A 24,293-nucleotide genomic window follows, 5' to 3' on the forward strand; every position below is an offset into this window, starting at 1 on the left:
GTACTTCAGAAACGGCCTCTGCTTTATTACCATGTAATTGCCTTAAACATGTCCCCCTCAGTAGCATGGCGGTGTGGTCGTTAGGGGCGTACGCTCACACTGAGAGGGTTCATGGTTCTAATCTCGGCTGAGGTCGGTGATTGATTTGTGCTTCTAAATTATCGGTAGGTGTAAGTGTGTGAGATGCTTTGTTTCTTTGAGGGACCCGGGATTCGTCCAGTGTGCACCCCTCTTTTGACAGCACAGAGATAGGTATAGGATAATGACCCGAGAGGATGAAGATGACAGAATCTGAGTAGATGAAGAGAAATAGTAAAAACACTGACTGCATGCAATGACAATATATTGCTCATGAATAAAAAAACATTTTTTTTATATACACTGTACGTTGTTTGTTAATACAAATTAGAAAAAGTTGGGACAATGAGCAAAGAAAAGACATTTACTTTGATTTTCATGTCTTTGCAGCCTTTACAGTTATCAGATATTTCATAATTCTCCCCATTAACCTAATTTTTGCCTCCAGTGCTTCCAACAAACTGTCTAAAGGTTTGCAACCGCAGAGTACAGGCCTGTCATTGTTTCTTTTTTCCTTTAAAATGTTCGACACAGTCTGTGATGAGGGCAGATCAGGGCTGCAGACAGGCCATTCCTCTACCTGCACCCTCTCCTTTCCCAGCCACGTCCCTGCAACGTGTAAAGAAAGCAGTTTTGTGTTATCTTGTTGAAAAAGAAAGATAAAAGAAAAGGCATCCTCTGCAAAAATGTGGTCGTGAAGGGAGGATACGCTGCAATGAAAACCTCAATGTACGTTTTTGTGTTAATGCAGCCATCACAGAAGTGTAAATGAGCTTAATTCATCCTTTCTTCTGTCTTCTATTGCCCCATCTTTGCTTCTTAAAGACTCAGCCTGTCACGGACCTTGCTATTGTACCAAATCATCATTTCTATTTCACCTCCTTCAAGCACTGAACCAACGTGATGTGGACTATGTTTCTCTTTTGTAAGCAGCATTGTCTACATGTTTCCAACGGTTTCTGGTTTGGGACGGTCCTGTGCTCGGCTCATTGATGATCCTCATGTGATCTACAGGAAGCCGAGCTGTTTGCTTGTGAAAGTCTCACAATAGCGGCGCAGAGATGCTGGAATGTCATGCAGTGTAGCTGAGCTTCCTGTCAACTATAACAGGCTATTTTTCACATTTGTACCAATGGCAGAACTTTCACTTCCCCATTTCTGCTGCTGTGGCTGCTGGTCACAAGTGCTGAGATGTTGCACATCTGCTGAGCAACGCTGCTCCTCCGGAGGTTGTTGAAATGTGGATCCGCGTATGTGGGGTTGCTGATCTTGTTCCTGAAACGTTTGTGTTTTTACGAGATCCTCTGCATTCCTCCGCTCTTTGGCTGAAGCACATTCAGCGGCCAATAGGATGCAGTGTTTAACCACAGAGCTCTGAGGAGGGCCTCTTTAATCTTCGAAGGTAAATAACCCAGCCTCTTCTGACTCTGGTGCTTAATTCTCTCAAAGTTTGCGCAAAATTATTGCAACAGATGCATCAAATTACAGTAGGAATAGTTTTTGTTTGTCTTTTGTTTTCAAATGCTTGAACTCTCCTTTTGCTAATTTGTTTTTTTTTTTCTTGAACATAATTCCTTGTAAACCATTTTTAGCTCAAGGGCTCTAAGGAAGCAGTGCATGACATAGCTCTGAGAGATGTAGATGTAGAAGCCCCTGAAAAACACACACACACAAACACACACACACACACACTGAGGCCTTCGGCATTTCCTTCCCCTTTACTGGGAAAAGCTGTTTAGCTGCAGTCTGCTGAGGATACAGCTACATCATCGGCGAGTCCTCCTCCTGCGAGCTGCCAGGCTCCTCCACTCTTGAGAGAGAGTGCTCCACGTAATGACCACGACCACACCAGATGGTGCACGGTGTGCGGTTGGATTCGGTGTCTACAGTGAGGGTTGGGTTTCTTAAATCGGTTGTGCAACAGTGGCCACGTCTGCAGAGCGACACTAATGGATGGAGCCGTGTGTAACTTGAGCTCCGGGGTGGTGGTCCCAGGGGAACGGGACGCTCTTCACGAGCAGGGTCCTCGGCCGTTTCCGATGTCCCTCCCATTGTGAGTCCTGCCCTCCTCTCAGCCTCACATTCCAGCTATCTTAAGTGGGGTATCTTTGTACTTCCTCTTCCTCTGTGGTCAACTGGGATGGTTGAGAAGTGACATCACTGGAGGTCACAGGGCGCAGAGCGGTGAACTGTGGTCAGGATGCGCTTGATGTCCTGCATTTCTGTCTATGCAGCTGCAGACAGAGACAGTAAATCTTGGCGTGCCTCGATTACAGATACAGATCAGGAGTAGCGGCGACGCAGACGGTAGTAATCCATTTGTTTTCAGTAGTGAAACTTTAGACGAGCCATTAACGTTTTTTAAAGCGCAGCACAGGGTTTCACAACGACAAAGATATGACCGATCCCACTGTTCTGAACACAAAAGTGTCAGTGTGTCTTTGTGTGTTTTTGGCGTACGAACGAGCGGGGAGAGAAAGTTGAGAGCCCGAAAGAGAAAGAGGGGAAGCACAGCTGTACACAAAGGAGCCGTTGATTCCCCAGATTTCAGTCTGCCTCCTCCTCTGAATCCTACACTTCGTATGTATTAATCATGTGACGCTGCAGCAGGTGTCGCGCTCTGGGCACAAACCGGCCTTTATCGCCCCAACACACGGTTCTCCTGCCAGGCTCTATTGCAATAGATAGCCTTGAAGCTCAGGAAGCCACTTTGTCTCCAATAAATATATTGTCCCATTTTCTAAACCACTTTATCACAACTTAAAAAAAGTTGAAGCATCTTTTACCTTCGTTCTTTGGTGACCCTCACCGCTCCGTTAGTGTTGTTTCCAGTAGTTAAGATGCTGCTGTTTTTGGTTAAAGGGGACCTATTATGGCATCTAATACCTATTTTAAACAGGCCTTGAATGTCTTAAAAACAAGCTTTTGATTTTTTTTGCTAAATAAATTAGAAGTTCAGCCTCTGATCCATGTCTTTATCTTCCAAGTCTCTAACCTCATTATCTATGTGGGATTCTGAGTGGGCGGAGCTATGATAATGAGGCTCTGTGCTGATTGGCTGCCTGAATGACGCGATACACCGCTAAGAGAAAATGGCAGAAGCTCCGGCCGGTGGAGTTAGTTGTGGGCGTGGTTTCACGCATCGGAGGCCAACCCATGTAAATCGCATTTTCCTTACGTAACGACGGGAGCAGAATCTGAATGGCTCGTAGATCCACATCACACTGGACGGATCATCCGGGCGGCTGTACAGACACTGCAGAATTTGGTTGCTTTCCTCCTTCTCTGAGTTGGCAGGCTGAGGGGAGACCACTTTATATATGTTAAAGCAAGAGAAAACGTGTTTTTCATAATAGGTCCCCTTTAAGTAATACAGGTTCACACAAACTCAACATTCATTAGTTAGTCCATCTCGGATTAGTTGGCGTCCTCAGGTGTGACGACAATCAGCAAGTCTGTCTCCGTGATGTAACACCTGATTGGTTGAAGCAAGTATGTTTTGAAAGTCCTTGTATTTTTCTAAATAAGGAAATATTCCCTGATTTTTCTGCGGATAATGAAATGACTGCCGTCCATTAGCATCTGTATCTGTTTCTGGAGTTATTTAACGATCCCTCATCAGAATAACTTGCTAACTTATTTGCATCTTCTGTTCAAAGTGGTTCGTCTTGCTAGAAGCCATTCGTTGGAAAACCAGCTCAGGATCATCCACGTTATTCCTCAAATCATAAGTACATTTTCTAAGAGTAAATCTTTGTAGCATACTCACTGATTTGTGGCCAATATTTATCCTTCTGCAACTCAGAGGGCCTTCACTTTATATTTTTCAAAATATTGGAATCACTAAACATCTGAAACTCTAAAAAACTTCATTTGAAGGCTACTAAAACCCTCATTCTTCGTAGACAAGCTGTCACTTGGTTGAAATGGTGTTTGACTAATTCGGACCATGAGTGTGGCCACTGTTTGCATTGATCATTATAAATACAATCATCAAAATGATGTGCAATTTATTTTTATGATCAGATAGAAAAATGACAGATTATGTATATACAGTACTAAATATCCCTTTTCCAGCCCGTCTTCATAGCTCCGTTCATAGCCGCTGGTTTTAATGGGCGGAGTAAGACTCAACTTCATTCCTATGTATCCATCCATCCATCCATCCATCCATCCATCCATCCATCCATCCATCCATCCATCCATCCATCCATCCATCCATCCATCCATCCATCCATCCATCCATCCATCCATCCATCAGTTTCAGTTTCAAAGTTTATTTAGACGGGACAATGCATATTAATTAACACTACATTAAGCAGTGTAAATACCATCCATCGTCTCTATCCTTTGCAGGGTCACGGGGGTCTGCTGGAATCTATCTCTATCTATAATTTCAGGCGAGAGGCAGGAGTCCACCCTGGACAGGTCGCCAGTCCATCGCAGTTCCTTTTTGAAATTGGTATTGCAGCTTAGTGCTGCTCCCCTCTGAGGTTTAGATTCAAACCTGGGTGGAGGTAAGGAAAGATATGGGCAGAAATATGTGCCATTAGAAACTGAATTTGAATAATTTATATTTGAATTTGAATTGCTCAACTTGAATAATTGCATTAAAAAACTGAGCCTAAATCACATAATTTGAATTTGTATTGTTTAATTTGAATCATTGCATTGAAAAACTGAATCTACATTCAGTTTTCACAATTCAAATTTAGTTCTTGCAATTCAATTTCAATTTTACTGTGCCAGACATCCGGGTCTTCCGGAGGAAGAGCAATCGAGTGCAGAAATCTTTCTACAAAACGGCAAGATATAAATCTACACTTTTTACTCAGAATGGAGAAAACACAATATATAATATATCTAGCTCCCATTTGTCGTTTATATCGTTGAAAGAAAATAAAGGTTATAGTAGGCTACGTGAAAAGGAGTTCTTTGTATCTGCACTCGATTGCTCTTCCTCCGGAAGACCCGGATGTCTGGCACAGTAAAATTGAAATTGAATTGCAAGAACTGAATTTGAATTGTGAGAACTGAATGTAGATTCAGTTTTTCAATGCAATGATTCAAATTAAACAATACAAATTCAAATATAAATGATTCAAATTCAGTTTCTAGTGGCACATATTTCTGCCCATAGAAAGACTGGATAATTCTGATCTGGATCCATGATGTCACAGTGCCCCGCAGCCCCAAACAGCGTGACAACGTAGTGTCATTTGAGAGTTTTGAGTTGATAGTGACTTCAGACACCCAGATAAATACTCTCAAGTGCAGTAAAAGCCATCTTTTGTTCAGAACCCTCCCTTTAACCTTACAGGTGTGTGGAAAGCCGTGTCTTGTCAGCTGTGCAGTACACAGTGATCGTCTCTGGGGATCCCAAAGTCCCGGGTTTGGCTCTCGTGATGGCTAAGTTTCAGGGTGGGGTGTGTCTTCATGTTCATGCTCAGTGAGGTGAACAGAGGCCACTAGTTTAACTGCTCCCAATCTGTTCAGTCCAGACTGTGCTGGCTGTTTCCCAACAAAGCAGCTTTAACCACTTTGAATGGATTGATAGGTTTATTTGATGCACATTTTTCTTTTCTTCCCCTTCAAACATTTGTTCCACCTGAAACAAACACGCTGTACTGCTTGTTATTTTTTGTCCTCAACATGGTTTTATCTACTGTACAGTATGTGGCTGTGTTTTCAAATATGAACAACTGCATATGTAACTTATATTGTTCATATGACGGCTTTTTTCCATGAAAAGGCGTGTCTTAACTCAAATATGACTGTGCCGGTTCGGTATTTCCAACAGCTGGAGCAGAACTGTGGGAAATGTCACACAGCTGCACAGCTTGTTTTTCATCCAGCCGGTAATGCTTGACAGAGTTAAAGTCATTCGTCCTTGATATACGTACAGTAAGACTAGTAATTTTGTTATTTTCTACACCATTAAGTAATAACCTAATTTATCTTCACACTTTATTAGTTTGGTCCACCATTGTGCCGTTAATCCTGCCATCTTGATGAGCTCACACTTTGACCCCGTCCACACGTAGCCGGATATCTGCGGATATCTGCTAAACCGGAGATATTTTCCTCCGTTTTGACCTGTCATCCACACGAAAACGCAAATAAACGAAGGTTTAAAAAAACTCCGGGCAAAGTGAAGATTTTTGAAAACTCCGTTTATGTAGATGCGTGTGGACACATATAACCGGAGATTTGCGTTTTCGAACGTCACATTATGCGCCAAAACAACAACAAATCTGCTCTGACGTGCGACTTTTGTTTACTATAGAAATACAGATGATCCAGCATCTGTTCTCCAAGCCATTTATTAAATAAATGGTCTCTGCTCTTGACCGGCCGCTTACTGCGTTACACCGACACAGAGGGCTCCGCGGAGCCGCGGAGGCTGAACCTCCGTGGAGCCCCGCCGAGCCCCCCGGAGCCCCGGAGCGGCGGAGCGGCGGAGCCCGCGGAGCTTCCCCGGGAGCCGCAGATTATCTACAGGTTAGAATGCTTATGAATGTGTTCGAAAACGCAGATCTTCGGTTACGTGTGGATGCAAATTTTTTTATAAACGGAGGGGGGAAATATTCGTTTTTAAAAATACCCGGCTACGTGTGGACGGGGTCTTTATCTTCCTCATGGCCGTGTTTTCCAGCTTAACGGTTAATCTGTGCATCAACAGGTGGCAGAGCATCAGGGACAGCTGGCAGCTCTGGCCGTAAGAGGCTCCACCGAAGGCCGGGCTACGTGAGGGGAGACCAGGCCAGGCTGCAGGGCACAGCGTGCGGTCGGGAGGAGGAAGAGGGGGAGGCGGAGGAGGCGGAAGAAGAGGAGGACGAGGAGGAGGAGGAGGAGAGCAACGCTTGCATCAGGAACGGAAAATCTGCGTGTCACGCTGACGTCATCGAGGCAAGCGGCGTTGCAAGGCGGAATCTGCCTCCTACCGCCAAAGAGCCCTCGATGAATCAGCACAGTTACGATGACCTGACATGTCGCTCCTTGAGGAGTAGGAACCGCCTCTGCTCCGGTCCCCTACCTTGTTCCCCCGTGCACAGCAGCCCCGCCTGCAGCACATCCAGCCAGAACGGACTCAGGTGGAGTTGGAGCCCGGCCCCCCGGTCCTCGCCCGAGGACTCCTTCAACTCCAGCTTCAGCTTCATCCAGCAGTCTCTCAACAACAGCCAGAGGACAGTCTCAACCACTACACCAGCACAGGAACCAGAACCACTAATCTGGTCCCAGAAAGCACCTGACTCACCACTGACAAAACCAGACACCACTTTTTCCTCCAAGCATCCGGCCCCCGTCCAGCCTCCGCCCTCCTCTGCTGCTGCGGGAAACCAGGTACAGAGGGAGGAGCTGTCGTTAGGAGGGACGTTTTGGCGAGAGCGACGGTGGGGCGGCAAGGAGGAACCGTCCTGCCTGCCCGACGCCGAGTCCCGATCGCTTGACATAGAGGTGACCTCCTCCCTGTCCGTGGACTCGGACACGGCCTCCGCCTCCTCTTTCACCTCCGGCTACGAGAGCGCCACACCGGCCCCGGAGCAGGGCTGGGACAACCCGCTCAAGAAGTACGAGGCCGTCCTGCAAGACTGCCTCCAAAACAACCGCGCTCACACCAAGGTGGGCTTGTTGACTTGTTTTTAAAGTCAGAGACTTAAGGCCAATCCCAATACACCCCCTACTTTCTACCACTAGCCCTAAAAAAGAAGCCACAGATTTGAGGGCACTGAAATCTTCCCAGGGGCCTGTCCCAATACTCCCAATACTCCTACTTTCAGCACCACCCCTAAAATCAGGAAGCTGAGAGCCAAAAGCTGTTTTAATTTCATCATAGCACTGTTAATATGCAACTTTATTAAGTTTTAATATTTTTTCAGGCGTAAAAGTAACCGTTAAGATCCCCAACCTGGGCTCAGTTTATCCAAATAACGCCTGTTAAGAGATTTGATCTGATGTTTTTGGCGACGATAAGAGCCGCCGGCTCGGAGCAGCAGCAGCAGCAGCAGCAGCAGCAGCAGCTCACGTACAGACGTGATCCCCGGGTCAACCTGCGCCGTCGTCCCGGGGAGAAACCTGCAGCTCTGTGGAGAATTACCGCTGGCTGAAATAAATCATTTAGGAAGATAAATGTTGGTTCAATAGATGAAATCTAACATTTGTAGCTACGCCTGTTAAGAAATTTGCTCCGAAAATTTCAGGATTTCTGCCTGCCTGCCGGCTCGGGAGCTGATTTATGGTTCCGCGTTAAATCGACGCAGAGCCTACGGCGTAGGGTACGGCGTACGGTGCGCGTCGCCGCGTAACCTACGCCGTAGGCTCTGCGTTGGTGTAACGCGGAACCATAAATCAGCCTTTATTCTGGCGAGGTTTGAAAAAGACTTCGCAACAACGGGCAAACGAGTGATTGACACTGAGTGAATATTATGAAAGTAAAATATATATTTCTCGCTAGAAATGTAATCAAAACGCATTTTTATGCAGAAACTAACTCAAAATATTGATTTTATTCACTAAATAATAAGAAATGTCCGCCATGTTTTTTTTTTTTGATTCAGTCCGCAAATGATGACGAAAAGCATTCTGGGAAATTTTTCTGGCCCTAGTTCAGCTAGTGTGCATCCAAAAACCCTCGATCCGTAGGGCCAGATTCATAGCCACTACACTCGTTTTCTCCACTACCCCTAGGTGAAAAGAGGAATTGGGACACCACTACCCTCACGGGAACACGCAAAATGTAGGGGTAGGGCTGAAAAGTAGGGGTAAGGAGGGGATTGGGACAGGGCCTTAAACCAGAGCACATCAAGTCGTCATCTTAAGCTGCTCTCTATTTTGAGAAATGCCTTATTTGCTTTTCTCCCACAGTAATTATAGTTGTGGGGCAAAGCTGGGCTAACGGAGACTTGGACATAGATTCATATTTAGAAATCATGAAAATGGGATATGAAACTTTTGGAGAGATAAGACAATAATATGTTTATAAGCAAACTAGAAAAGCAATGTCCAAGCTTATTTAAGGCTTCCTAATATAATTTACTGCATACTTTAACGAAGTTGGCTTCAGCGTTTACGTAATTTGAATACTGCAGGTCAAAAGACCCAAACCTGCCTGATATTTAACTTGGACGGACCAACTGGAGACATGCCAGAAAAATAAAAACCTATGGTTAAAAAACAGCAACTTTTAATCACCTTGTGACCTCTTGAGGTCCTCATCTAATCCCCAAGTTAAAACGTAGCCTTAGCACGTCTGTTTATTTCTTAATCTGTTGGTGGATATGGTTCTGAATCTACGGTCATTGCTCCCAGACTTCCTTTTCTCGGCCTGTGGGGGCCGGTTAAAGGCCGTTGCTCTGTGGCCCGACTGTTGAGTAATCTGCTCTGGCTCCTGTTCCCAGATCGAGTCCATGATGTTGAAGCTGCAGAGACTCCAGCAGAAAGCCATCCTGGATGACGACTACGATGCAGGTAAACGTTGCCATGAGCTTTTACTTGAATCAGTACGTTTTACTATCTTGGATAACGTTTGCAAAACGTTTTAAGGGGAGTTTACACAGGACAGAGTTGAATTTGCTTTTTGCAAAATGAAAACGAACCACCTGGACTTGCTGCAGCTTTACAACCCTCCTTATTTATCTTGTGATTTCACCTTCATATCAGGATTCAGATATTTATTGATTTGATGTCTGTGTTTGAGTAGAAGAAAAGATGGAAAGTCAGGCTGTCATCTTTGTTCATCTGAACAAATCCTCGCAGTTTATGCCATCGATCGAAATCTAAACTAATTTCTTGGGCCTTTGCAAAATCCTCAGTCTGTACCTCAAACATTCTGTGTGTGTGTGTGTGTGTGTGTGTGTGTGTGTGTGTGTGTGTGTGTGTGTGTGTGTGTGTGTGTGTGTGTGTGTGTGTGTGTGTTTTAAATTAATTTCTGAAGTTTGGCCCTCAGGCCAGACTTTTTATTGTTTTCATGTGTTTCTATTTCTCTCTCAGTTTCTAACTACTTTAGAATTTTGATTTAGTTTGTTTTGTTTCTACCCACTTCTATTGTAGACGGGTCAGGGTCTCAGGGTGTCAGTCGGTACATTTTCTATCTGGTACGAAAAATTATGAAATATAGCTCTTTAGGCTCAACCACTTGAACATATTAGGCTTTTCTCCCACTAAGGGAGTTTTTACCTGCCATTGTTTATGTAATAATTGCTCGGGGGTCATGTTCTGGGTCTCTGGAAAGCGTCTAGAGACAACATCTGTTGTATTAGACGCTATACAAATAAAATTGAATGAATGAATGAATTAATTAATATTAGCAATCGGTTCTATTCTATGCTGTTCCGTTTTGTTCTATTCTATCTATTCTGTTCTATTCTATTCTATTCTATTCTGTTCCGATTGGTTCTATTCTATTCTATTCTATTCTATTTTGTTCCGTCCCGTTCAGTTCTGTTTCATTCTATTCTATTCTATTCTATTCTATTCTATTTTGTTCTATTCTATTCCACTTTGTTCTATTCTATTCTATTCTATTCTATTCTATTCTATTCTATTCCGCTTCGTTCTATTCTATTCTATTCTATTCTATTTTGTTCCGTTCAGTTCTGTTTCATTCGATTCCATTCTGTTCTATTATATTAATAATAATAATAATAATGGATTTAACTTGTAACGCACTTTCCATTCAATGAATCTCAAAGTGCTACACTTAGATCATTATTCATTCATACACATCCACACTGGTGGTGGTAAGCTAGGTTTTGTAGCCACAGCTGCCCTGGGGCAGACTGACAGAAGCGTGGCTGCCATTCCGCGCCCTCCGACCACCACCGAACATTCATACACATTCATACACATTCACACGGGGCAAGCTGGGTAAGGTGTCTTGCCCAAGGACACTACGACAGCAAGTGGGATAGAGCGGGATTCGAACCGCCGACCTTCTGATCATTGGACGACCCGCTCTACCACCTGAGCTACTGCCGCCCCAAATATTCTATTCTATTCTATTTTGTTCCGTCCCGTTCAGTTCTGTTTCATTCTATTCTATTCTATTTTGTTCTATTCTATTCCACTTTGTTCTATTCTATTCTATTCTATTCTATTTTGTTCCGTTCAGTTCTGTTTCATTCGATTCCATTCTGTTCTATTCTATTCTATTCTATTCTATTCTATTCTATTCTATTCTATTCTATTCTATTCCCTGGAAAGTCCATTGCAGGCTTTGGTGAGTTGTATTAGATTTATCTCCCATTAGTCGTGAATGAAACATGATCGTGCACGTGAAGGCTGCAGAAGGCTGCACATTAACTAGAGCTGAAGACGCGTCTCTTGTTTACTGAGCAGCACAACATGAGCATGTTCACATTTTATGCACCAAGGTTACAGATGAGTTGATGGCAGATCTATATTGAAGCATGTGCAAGTCTGTCATATGCTCTTATAGCTTGTATTGGTCCAGATCTGCACTGATATCTAAGTGAAACCAATGAGGTAAAAATACCACACGAGGTAGAGGAAAAGAAAAACCTGGAAAACCCGTGTCCAGTGAGAATCCCTGTATCTAAATCCCCGTTTGACCAGAATGTTTTTGTCCTGGTTGACCCGTGGGAAGTTTATTTCCATAACAAGACGGCATTGTGGCCCATTTCTGAGCCCTTGTGACAGAAGTGATTGCATCAGATACATCTGCTGTGAGTTTTCAGTGGAGCTGTTTGAGCTCGGCGATTATTGTATTTGGGTCAGTACAACATGACTTGTCAGGCTTTGTGTTTGTCTCCTGATACCGTGTCTTGGAAACGTGAAACTTTAAACCTTGTTGATTTTATTTTTGTGTGTTGCCCGGTTCAGGAGCTTACCATTAAATGTTGTACAAGCAGAGTTTCTGGCGCAGCTGTGCCGATCTCAAGAAAAGACACCTGATCTGCATTTCTTACTGACGGGATGATTATCATTTTAATTTTGACCATGATGCTATCAGAGCAGGCCAAGTCCAATCCCCGGGGTTGATCTAGTGCAGGGTTTCAGAGCCAAGAATGCATGCTTTTCAGGATTTGACCGTTATAAACTCAATAAAACTTCAAGCCCAGTGGTCAGCAGTGACATAAATATGCCTCCTGTAATGCTACTCTCGTTAAATCATAATTGGGTAATTGAATATAGAGGAACATCCCACCTTTCAGCACAAAGACAGCACCCCTGCTGCCTGCATGGAAGCCATTAGCTGCTGCGCTGACGTTAAACTGCTGAGATGCAAACGTTTAGCAGATGTGGCTGCATGTCACCGTTTACGTGTGTGTGTGCTTGATTTCAGCTGAGCGGTTTGGGAAAAAGCTGGAGGAGCTTTGCAGAGAACGTGGAGCTCTGAAATTGGGTTTGCCCTCCAGACAGCCCAGCGTGGCTATGTTCCTGCAGAGGCTCACGCAGGTGGTGCACAGCGCCCTCCGGAGGGCAGACTGCAGCCAGTGCAGGTCAGTCACACACAAGTATGAGCAGTATGAGCAGAAGGGCAGCAGGGCGGAGGTTCCCGTGTGGGTAGGGCTGGGGATTGATTCAAATGTCAAGAATCGATTCGATTCCGATTCTTAAGATTCAGAATCGATTATCAAGATTTGATTCGATCCGATTCGATTCGATTCCGATATTGATTTGGGTTAGTGTTATTAAAACTGTTTTTTGAGCTGTTGCATGAATTATATGACTGTAGTTATGCAAAATATTACTACTAGTATTATATTGAGATTAAACAGCAAGTATTGGCAGCTAATGATGCTGTAAGGACCAATCTGCTCCCAGAATGCTGATAGAACTGCTTTCAGAAACATCGTGGGTCAGAATTATCAAACAGATCCAGGGAGGAAACAGAGACGGATGAAATCGCTTTTATTTTTTCCCACATTCCGTTTTTATTTGTTCCATTTTCGGTCTATTTTGGTTTTTAATTTTTGAGCTTTTGGTTTTTAGCATTTTTTGCAAATGTAACCCCAAGACAGTGTATAAAGTAATGAAATATAGACAATTTATGCAATTATAACACTTTAATGTTTTCATACCTTTAAACATATTTAAAGGCAAAAACATGGCACCAGTTATTCTCGTGTCCAACAAAACATTCCTTTTTTGGGGATAAACAAAAAAATAACCAAAAGTTGTAATGTAATATGTAATGATGAAAAAAAAAAAATACATAAATAAATTAAAAATAAAATTTAAAAAAATCGATCTTTAGACATATGAATCGATTTTTAGGAATTAGTATGAGAATCGATTTAGAATTGGGAAATCGATTTTTTCAACACAGGCCTACGTGTGGGTGTAATAAAGATGTCATGACACTAAAGTAATAGATCAAAATCTTATTCTCTCCCTTTTTTCTCACAGACTTTATACTATTTTAGGTTTTATTCCACTAATTTACGATTGTTATTCTCTGGCTATTGTTATGACAACGTAGCACGGAGAACTGGAGGGGAGCTCTCAAATAGCTTTTCTGGCAGGAAGGAAACCAGACGGGGCCTCCTCTATTCTATAATGTAACGTAAAGCTTATGAACAAAGACTGATCGTCTGTTTTCCACAGTGCACGTGCATTACCTGTCCATTTAAACAATGATAAAGAGACTGTGACAAATGTATTTAAAGATGTTATTGTTGGACACTTTAAATCTTACACTCAGTTATTAAAGAGTACATTACGGTGAAATCAGAAAATGTTTATGAAATATGTCAAACAGGTCTCTGCAGGAAGTAGAAACACAAAACATTTCATGTTTTTTCCCCATCAGCTTCACTTTATTTTTTTATTATACATAATTTTTTTTCCCCCTTTCAGTCCTGCAACACAATCCGACAACTCAGACTGTAAAGCTTTTACCTCTACTTTTTTTTAAGGAAGCTCATTTTGCTCTAAGATCTTTCCAGCATTATGGAGTATTGTTTTTGAACTGTTCAGTGATTCCCGAATGGATTACTTGATAAGGTGGAAATCCTCTGATCATGTTTGCCCTTTTCTTAAGCCTGTTTTTCATGTGTATTGCTTTTGTACAAAATCACCATTCACTTCCTTACGAGCACTAAATTACTCTTGATGTAATTGTTGCTGGAAAGTGATTGAGGTCAGAAATTCAAAAATGGATGTGTGTTAACGATGAAATGAAGTTGACAAGAAAAACATGAAATATGTTGGGTTCATACAGCACTGTCTGCAAATACATAAAAGTCCAAGAGAATCACTGCATTTGGGGGGGGGGGGAGGAAAACCCACATCCCGGTAGATAGCTGCCACCAAAGGGGTTGTGAGGTGCAGGAAAGGTTGTTTAAAATACAACATACCGGTAAAGGCTGTATAATCGCATGAGTTCAAACTGACCTGTCTTTGTTGTGACTGTGGTTCGATAGCAGGGCTGAAGATGAAGCTGAAACCAGGGAGGGCTCGGACTCACCGCAGGGTCCCCTGCAACGAAGAGACCGGCTGATTCAAGAGAGGCGACAGGTCGAGGTGAATTCACATCCCGTAGTCATTTCTCTGACTCTCAGGCTCATCACTTGCATCAGCACTTGAACATAATTCAATTATATTATATTTATATAGTATCTATTAGAATACAGGTTGTCTCTAGGCGCTTTCCAGAGACCCAGAACATGACCCCCGAGCAATTATTACATAAACAATGGCAGGTAGAACTAATACACAGTGAGAATTAAGACAGATTATATAGTTGAATACAACAGATTATTCTGGATACAGATGACAATTAAGGCTCGGTTATGGTTCTGCGTCACACCAACGCAGAGCACACGCCGCAGCCGTGACGCCGTGCTGAACCCTTCAGACTTCTCCGTCTCTCCATTTGGTCGCGGTGCAGTACCCCCCGCGGCCACTAGTTAGCGATCTTTTTCTGAATAGTTTATCCGACTTTTTCCGGTCACAGTAAATCAAAGAAATAAGGACAACTATTGTGCAAAAAACAAAAACAAAAAAAATCACACATAAACGAAGAAAAGAGCCCTGGAAGTTCACTACTGATTCAAACCGGAAACCGGAAATGCTTCGCTTTCAAACGAACCAATCACAGCCTTCTCGGTCTGCGTGTGGACGGCGTCTCCTCGACGCGTAGTTACAATTTTCAGGAGGTGCACGTCAGAGACGGCACAGGTGACGGCGTGTCCTCTGCGTCGATCCAAACCACACGCCGTAGGCACGGCGCCATTTTGACGCAGAAGCATAATTCAGCCTTTAGCCTCATACACAAGTATTTTTTGGATTAGTCGACTATTAAAACAATGTAGAATTAATGCTGCAAGCAGCGATGAACGGGACTTCGCGCGTGCAATTTTCACCAATTTATGGTCAAGGACTCAAAACCGAGTCCGATGATACCACCCACGAGTCTCTATGTCAAACCATTCAAAAGTTAAGGCAGAATCACATATCGGCCAGTCAGCTACTGGTATCACTTCCTGTTTGACATTGAAGTTTGACGCGGCCCCACGGCCACGCCATTTCACGAAAACTCGATCCTTTTATCGTTAACGTCTTTTGTGTCTCCTGAGCAAGTTTTATGTCGAACGGACGATCATGCTAGGAGGAGTTCGTTAAAGTACGACACGTGAAAATGGCATAAAATTGCACCAAAATGATTAATTCAAAATGGCCGACTTCCTGTTTGGTTTCGGCCATGGCGCCAAGAGACTTTTCTTTAAGTTGCGACATGATACAGGTGTGTACCGATTTTCGTGCATCCACGTCAAACCGTATTGTGGGGCTTGAGGCCCAAAGTTTTCTAGGGGGCGCTGTTGAGCCATTAGGCCACGCCCCTTTTTGGCACTATTAAAATACATAATTTTTCGCCACATGGGACGTGCGTGCCAAGTTTCACAACTTTCCGAGTTAGTTATGCGCCTCAAAAACGCAATTGTTTTCGGATAAATTATAAGAATAATAATAATCGTACTGATTTCAATAGGGCTTCGCACAAGCCTTGCTGGTGCTCGGTCCCTAATAACTGATTTAAAGTTGAACTAAGTTTAAAGATCATCCCTGACCCCCCCACCCCAGGAGGAAATGGCAGCGCTGCAGCTGAAGCTGGCGGAGCTGAGGGATCGCAGTCGATGCCTGGAGCAACAGATCCAGCAGGAGGAGCAGCAGGTGGAGGACGAGGAGATGGAGGGCTCCGCCCTGAGGAACTGCACGGTGGCCCAGCTCCGAGACATGAGCCGGACCCTGCAGGACCTCGTCACGTCCAAAAACCGCACACAGATCTCAGTCGCCCCTCCAGCCTCCATGCTCAGGTCAGAGCCGCTCAAACTCACAATGCCCCCCCCCCCTTTTCTTCTCTCTCCAGTGAGCTTGTCTGCATAAAAGTTACATCAGCGAGTAGGAGGTGGGAGATGGGTGGGTCCATCAACAAAAAACAGCTGGGCTCATAGCAACATTTTCCTTAAGGAGAGATTATGTTTCATTGCAAAGTTCCAGGTAATTAGACAATAAAACCTGCTGGTTTTAAGGGAAATTTGTAATGTCTGACCTGCGTGCTGCAGATATTTTGGCATATCACCCGCTTTTCCTGCCCAGGAAGCTTTCTCTGTTCATAAATGTGTTACTGGTCACCCATGGTAATGCTGCTCAATGATACCACATGTGTCATTTACAAGCGCTGGACTTTACTATTACAGGGGGAACTTATTTTGAACCTGAGTTAAAACAACGGTTTCAGGGTTTCAACACCTTATTGACCGCTAAACATTTTGATACACACACGCATTGATGCAATAAGAGCATATGAGAAAAAAGAAAAAAATCTGATGTGTGCTCACAATGTCAGAGATGAACAAAAACAGGCACCGACAATGTTTACTCCAGGAATGTCCCCTCTTCTGCAAACCAGAGTGCAGTATTGAAGAGCCAACTCTAAACTTGAGTATGATGCTAAACTAGGAAAATGATGGTGTTTTAAGGGAAGGACTCAGATTCAAAAGATGCGTATCAAACAAACATCTGTATTCAGACCTTTTTGGGTGAGAAGATAGAAAAATAAAATGTACATTTGCTGTAAATATCACAGTGAAATAAAAAAAAAACTGTGAATATAGTAATAATAACAATAAACAAGATTGAACGAGATTTCAGGCGTTGTTGAAGTATTCTAATCCCTTTATTTCAGATTAAACAATGGGGACAGTAGGACAGTAAATCACACATTCATATCAAGCGCTTTCCTCTGCAGAGCTCGTGCAGTTCCTTTAGTCGCCACATGGGGTCGCTAAAGAGCTGTGGATGTCACTGACCCTAAAACCACTACAATCAATGAATAAGAGGTTTTTGCTTTCACCAGCTCTGTTTTAAATTGATGCCAATTTATTTATGAGTGGATATATAAATGAGTCTTTGATCATACTGTAACTTTGCCTCCGAGCCTCTGGGTGAGTAGCATTTAAATCAATCTTTCAGCAGGATAACTGAACATAAATCACTTTACCAAAATTAACAAGTATCTAAATCAAATTAAAGCTCTCAAAACATCCAGTTAATAATATTTCAAATTAAAAAGATTCACAGTGAAAAGCTCAAATTGCTACCTGTATTAGTTATGGAGGAGGAATACACAAACATTTCTGATAACGTCATACTTCTGCTGTAGCTGTAAACAGGCTGAACACAATTATTATCTGTATAAACAAAATCCACTGAGCAGCAAATATAATTTAGTTGAATAATTTGTACTTGAGTGATTCTTTGTTTTTCTGCAAACCAGTCAAGCATCCACAAGCTCTTTATTTTTATGCCGACCATTCCCACGTGCATTCAGCTCTCTTCTCTCACACCTGCTTGAACCTGCTTTGAATTGTAATGGTTTTTTCTCAGATGCTAATGATTACTTTGCATCACATCCTCTGAAGTTAATAGCTTGCCAAGGAGCCCAGTGGAAAGCCGCTCTGCCTTGACACTCGTTAGAGAGACATGTAAATTGTACTTATCGCCTTCTTGGTGGTGTGACCCGCCATCGCTGGGATAATTTGATATATGGCATATTCTCACCCCGACTGAAACACATTTATTCTCCCTGCTGATGGATATTCGTCTGAATGGATATTTTGCATCACTTCATGATGGCTATTTTTTAAGGAGTGGCACTTCTTTTTGATGTGAACATGCTTTTTCCATTAATGTCAATGAATTTGAAATAAATCCTATTAATTCAGATTCGTTGTAGTGCAAAAAACAAACAACCAATGCAAAAGAGAACAAAAACAAGGGTACTTAAACACTGATTATCAGAGGCATCACTTGGCTCCGGCTCATCATGAACATCAGCTTCAATAAGGTGTAAAGGTCGTACTGAGTTTTTGTGAAATGAGACAAGTGGGACCGTCTCAAGGTGACTGTGTTGTGCATAATGAATTTTATGGTCCCTTTACCCATCTTCTAATTGATTTATGCCTCTGTCACCATATAATGTGACCTTAATGGTTTGTCCTGTTTGCATGTTTGTACACAAGTGCTGCAGTAACGCCGCTGATATGACTTTTAGACGACATATTTGAAGTAATCATCCAGACAGTTAAGTTAGCGTTTTAATGGCAATTCTAGGGTCTGCAGCACAATTAGCTGCATTTTCAGTTAATGACATCATGGAAGCTCCTTTACAGTTTTATATTATTTGATGGTTCATAAAAAAACGATTAGTCTGCATGGACAAATAACTGCTCGAAATGGCTGCTTATTACATAGAAGATTAGATCTTTTTCAAATGTGTTTGCCAATCAAGGAGTCTTTTATTGTTTTATAATGTTACAGTTAGCTGCAACCGCGAATGCCTTATTTATTAAATATTGACTTAATTGGATACTAAGACTCATTTGGGATGTAATTGTTAGAGAAGACAATTTTGCAGTCAAATTCACTCTCAAAGCCACTTCAATACCACCTCTGACCACATGAGGCAGCATATCACAGGAACGTTCAAGAAGAACTGCGATTTGGGCTTTTGAAGCCTCTTTTTCTTCTTACTGCAAGGTGCCATGTGGCTAATGGGTGATGGGATCTAATGGGATCAGTCCTGGAGGTCTGAGTGGACCACGCCCACTTTAGTTCAGTTGGAGCCAGTTATGTATTTAAGCTTTACTGGATTAGTCTAAACTGTTCTATGATGTTAATTAATATTACCTCATTATCTGATAAAATCTGTCCAAACATCATCATTTCAAATGTCACTACTGAAATGACATCTGTGATGACATGTGGCTGCCGGAGCTGAGAGGAAGATAGCCTAGCCTAGGCTGGTTGGAGTTGCATGTGGGACACCAGCGTAGCCTTGTGAGCTGAACGACCGCTGGTTCCAGTGGACCTCTTCTGGTTTTTATTTAAAGGGGACCTATTATGAAAAACACGTTTTCTCTTGCTTTAACATATATATAAAGGGCGTCTCCCCTCAGCCTGCCAACCCAGAGAAGGAGGAAAGCAACCAAATTCTGTCTGTACATCCCGCCCGGATGATCCATCCAGTGTGATGTGGCTTCTACGAGCTGTTCAGATTCTGCTACCGTTGTTACGTAACGACGGGAGCGATTTACATAGGTTGGCCTCCGATGCGAGTAACCACGCCCACAACTAACTCCGTCGACCGGAGATTCCGCCAAATCTTTCGTAGCGGTGTATCGCGTCATTCAGGCAGCCAATCAGCACAGTTCCTCATTATCATAGCCCCGCCCACTCAGAATCCTGCATAGATAATGAGGTTAGAAACTGGGATGCTAAAGACATGGCTCAGAGGCTGGATTTCTAATTTATTTAGCGAAAAAAATCAAAAGCTTGTTTTTAAGACATTCAAGGTGTCAGGGTTTGACATTCCCCCCAGCTTTCAGTTTCTGTTTTGCACCGCCTGTGTCCCATCTGCCCTGATTGTCTGCACCTGTGTCTCGTTATCCCCTGTGTATATCTGGTCTTGTCATTCCCTTGTTCCCTGTCGGACCGTACTGTTTTGTTCCTCATGTTTCCTGCCACGTTCTTCCTCCCCAAGTTTTTGATCCCCGTTTAGTTTGTTTTGATCCTGCTCTGCAGCGCTCTGTTTTTACCTTTGTTGGAATAAATCCTGTTTTTTGCAGACTCCTGCCTCCCGCCTCCTGCTCTCCTGCGTTTGGGTCCACACCTTACCCCCAGACGTGACAAAAGGCCTGTTTAAAATAGGAATTAGATGCCATAATATGTCCCCTTTAAGCTCTGATGGGCTAGGGGTCATTCAAGGAACTGCAATTAATCTTAATTCCATTTTGAAGTCAGGAAAACTGACTTGGTCAGCCTCTGGCTTAAAACAGAACAAGGTGCACCTCTAGTAGGACAAAGCGCTGTAACAGGATGTGCCAGACAGTCCCCTTTCATTAACATACTATTGGTTAATACTTGTTGCAGCAGAGCTGTATGCCCCCATGTGGTCAGAGTTGGTATTGCTGCATACAATGGTTTTAAAAGAACGAAATTAAAAGGGGAGCTACTTATTTATTAAACGATGATTACAATACAAAACATTTGTACAATTTTAAAAATAAGATATGATATAAAAACACATGACACCTACATGAAAAAGAACTATATAGGCTACATCTAAATTCTAATAGTTTATACTTTAATCTTTAATCAGATACTGCGTGAAAACATGGAAAACAAATTGTGAAACAATTTTGCATTTGAAGTGCAAGGAATCCACAGCTGGTTAGCTGAGTTGAAAAAAATTCAAGAAACTTGTGCTCTTAAGAAGCATTAGCACTCGGTAAAAGGTGTTGACACAACTCGACTATATACCTGTGAGCAGCAATAACTGATCCTTTTTTTGTCAGTGTTTCATTAAGTTAATCCCACAACACCTCCAGAAGCCTATGCAGTGATCTCCGGGGTCCCAGCTCTCACTGCTCCCCACCAACACAACAACCTCCATTAACTTCTTTACAAAATGGCTGCTAAAGCCATAAAGCCAAACCAGCACCGCCATCAACAGACCCTGGGGGGGGTTAAGATTCATGCAAGCTCCAGGAAGTGACAGTGCCGATGCTACCTTCTCTAACACCTAGCAGAAGCAGACAAACCAAAGATACTCTATACAGAAGATAACGCATTACCGTTTCTGCCAATGGTATGAAACGGTATACACTTCCTGTCTCCTAAGTGGGCGTGGTCGCCCCTCTCCCCACATCGTTTTGGAAGACTATTGTCCATGTCAAAACAATACAACATACAACACTAGATACAGTACAACTTTAATATTTGCGCCTTATTTTGCCGCTTGTTTTTTTTATCTGCTACCTTAATGTCTGATATCAACCCAGTACAAGATCATCGGATCAGTCTAATATTCTTTTTTTCCCTTCCAAAAAGACTTCAATAATAAAAATAACAGTATTATTAAGCAAAGAAGCAAGTTTTATTTTAGTTTTAAATTTCAGTTTATCCGATGGGAAAACAACGTTGGCAGTTCTGCAGTGAGCGACGACTCTGAATCTTTGAATCAGCACCAGAGAGGAGAGATATGTATTGCCAAATCTTGCGAGAGTGTGTTGCTCAGACAGAGACAGGTCTCAAACAAAGTTCATTTTCTCCAAATGTGTCAGTCTGAAAATTGCCATTTTGGTGTCAGAATGTTCAGAAGGTTTGTGGCTTTTGAAAAATGGATCCCATATTTACTTAGGTTACTATGGGGCGAAGGAATTGGTAATAATCTGTGCTCACGTTCACTTTTCCCATAGGACTCAATAGACTCAGGACCTGCTTTCTGTCTCCTAAAGGGGCGGGGCAGTGGGGAAACCCACGTGACACAGATACAGGAAACCGACCCGTAGTGGGGTGTCTCGTTTATAAAACGTCTCTGGACAAACTTACGAGCATTCAAATAGGCCCCTCCCCATTCCTTACAATAAACTTCCTCTTCCTAAATGTCTACCTCAGAAGTCCGATTGACCTCGTCTGACCTTTCCTTCACCCCCTTATGTTCATGGACATTTTCCTTTTTGTATTTTGGGCCCAGCTGACATTATTCCTCCTAATCCAAATCCACTGACTTCATCGAGCTGCATCATCTGGCATTTCTCTCACCGTCTTCCTCAAACCGTCCACGTACTCCCAGTCCCCCCAATAATGTGACTGCTCATCTAGCTTTGAAACCCCTACCAACTTTCCATCCTCGCTGCTCAGCTTCTGCTCCTCCTTCTGCGTACCCACGTTTTTTCCTTTCATATGAGTAAGACTTCCCAGGGAACTGTCAGCTCAACGTGAAAACCCATCTGCTGCTCAGTAAGACTACGTCAGGCTTTAAACTAAACTATTCCTGAGGAACAACCAGCGTTCCCCCCAAATCTACCTGCATTTCCAAATCATTAGCAGCTCCTCAACAACCAAACTCCCACCTACCTGACTTGTGACCTCTACCCCCCTCTATTTCTTTTTAACATCTAACTGCTTCTTTTAAAGCTCTTCAACGTGTAGTAAGTTCACATTTGTGTTTTTCTGTTTTGATTTGCAGACTTCAAGAGCAGGAACAGGCCCTGAATCTGTCCATCAAGGAAGCTACTGCCAAAGTAAGGCGCTCCTCCTCTCACCCAGTTTGTTTAATCGCTCATCCTTCATGCCAACAAAGGCTGAATTTTAAATCTAACAAGTAGTAAGTCAAACTAGACAACAAGTGTCATGTGCAAATGTTGGCGTGTTGAAAAATGCATGCCAGTGTCTGTATTCGTGTGCTCATTCCTATTCCTGCAAGGCAGCTGCTTGCAGGAATCTGAATCAAATCCTCCGTAAAAACAATACAGAGCCGTTAGAAATACACTTATTGATGTTTTTCTCCTGCTTTTTTTGTGGGAAATAAATAAATTAGTATATATAGTTGAGAAACTGGTCAGTTTGTCTGCTGCAAATTCATAGAGCAAACGTCTTTGCAGGCCACCTCTTTCTGTGCGCGCTGCATCTCAGCCGTTCCACCGTGCTCCTCGGGGGTTTACTTTGCAATTCATGCTGATCTATAACCGTAAGCCTCTGCAGCAGGAAATCTGTAACAAGTAGTGGTTTTAAGGAGCAGAAGAGGAACAGCAGGTGCCGGATTCCTCGGTAAAGACATCTTTGCTGTCACAGTGTCCTTAAGAAACCCACCATCAAAGACTGGTTGAAGCTGCAACTGTACTTCAAAGAAACCTTGTGGTTTTTGAACACTTATACCACGATTGAAAGGGTTACCATTGTCATGTTGAAAGAAGACGTTTTAAAAGAAATATCCAACATGTGAAAAATGGGGCACCTGCTGTGACAAAATGATTGTGACTCTCGCTCTGCTGATTTTATATTTATTTTTTTTAAACCAGCGCTGTCAAATTGGCTGATTTCTTGCCATTAAATCACCAGCGCACTTCCGAGTTGTTTCCGGTTCAGGTATTGCATATAATAAAAGGATTCAACCCTGTTAGCCTTTATTTCTGAGGGAGGAAAAACTCCCCAGAGATGCTCTGCCTTAGAAGTACCAATCTCTTCGGCAGCTTTGTACAAAACTGTGTCAGATTCAAGAGGAAAACGCGTCAGAAAAATCCAGCTCCTCATCCCTGTGAGCCGTGAAAACAGTTCCTCAAAAGAAGGAAGTGCATCATGGGGATTGTACGTGGCTGTAGCTCAAAGTGTATGCATTAAAGAACAGAGGTTTAAAGGAGAGCCTGGGAACAGATGGAGGCCAGACAGTCTGTATCTGAAGCCATCAACTCCTTTGTGAATCCAGGCCTGCGGTGTGCATCTCCTTCAGGGGAATGTCATTCAAGGCCTTTTCTCCCTACCTGACCTTCCAATGATATCTTTTATAGAGATTTCACATTTCCCTGTCTGTCCATATGAAAGGAGAAGCTCTTGTTGTTCTTTCTAAAGGTTAGGGACAAGGTACTACATTGGCACTGAAACAGGGCGAGCGCAGGGCACAAATGAACCCGTAAGATCTTGTAAGAATGAGCGTCAAAGAGAAAGGAAAGTAGAATAGGAAATGAGCTATGCACCCGGTGGGATCCATGTGCCTGCAAAGGTTTCGCTAGTTACCCCCCCCACTCCTCTGCATCTTCTCTTCCTTCGTATCCCCAGGTGGTCATGAGCCAGAGGCTGGGCAGCAGCCTGAGGAGGAAAGTCAGCGAGACTGAAACACAGCTTTTGGCGCTGCATGAAGCCAAACTGGCAGCAATCTCTGGTAACTCTCTCCTCAGCCCCAACCCCAC

The 24,293-nt window shown here is 43.0% G+C and overlaps 1 protein-coding gene across 5 annotated transcripts in view; it reads left to right on the forward strand.

Moving 5' to 3' along the window:
* The window catches only part of disc1 (DISC1 scaffold protein), a 67,792-nt gene that overhangs the window by 2,154 nt on the left and 41,345 nt on the right, over window positions 1–24,293 (forward strand). For 4 of the 5 annotated variants that reach the window (XR_009784406.1, XM_061746078.1, XM_061746077.1 and 1 more), the window contains exons 2-8: window positions 6,761–7,701; window positions 9,477–9,546; window positions 12,383–12,539; window positions 14,466–14,565; window positions 16,126–16,358; window positions 22,577–22,631; window positions 24,163–24,265. Coding sequence is in view for 4 of the 5 variants with exons in the window: in XM_061746078.1 (XP_061602062.1) it covers window positions 6,761–7,701; window positions 9,477–9,546; window positions 12,383–12,539; window positions 14,466–14,565; window positions 16,126–16,358; window positions 22,577–22,631; window positions 24,163–24,265 (1,659 nt within the window). In the remaining variant the exon portion in view is untranslated. The remainder of the gene's footprint in view (window positions 1–6,760; window positions 7,702–9,476; window positions 9,547–12,382; window positions 12,540–14,465; window positions 14,566–16,125; window positions 16,359–22,576; window positions 22,632–24,162; window positions 24,266–24,293) is intronic. The other variant, XM_061746076.1, reaches the window with a different exon arrangement.

Source organism: Cololabis saira, chromosome 17, assembly GCF_033807715.1.
Source record: "Cololabis saira isolate AMF1-May2022 chromosome 17, fColSai1.1, whole genome shotgun sequence".
Classification (NCBI taxonomy): Eukaryota; Metazoa; Chordata; class Actinopteri; order Beloniformes; family Belonidae; genus Cololabis; species Cololabis saira.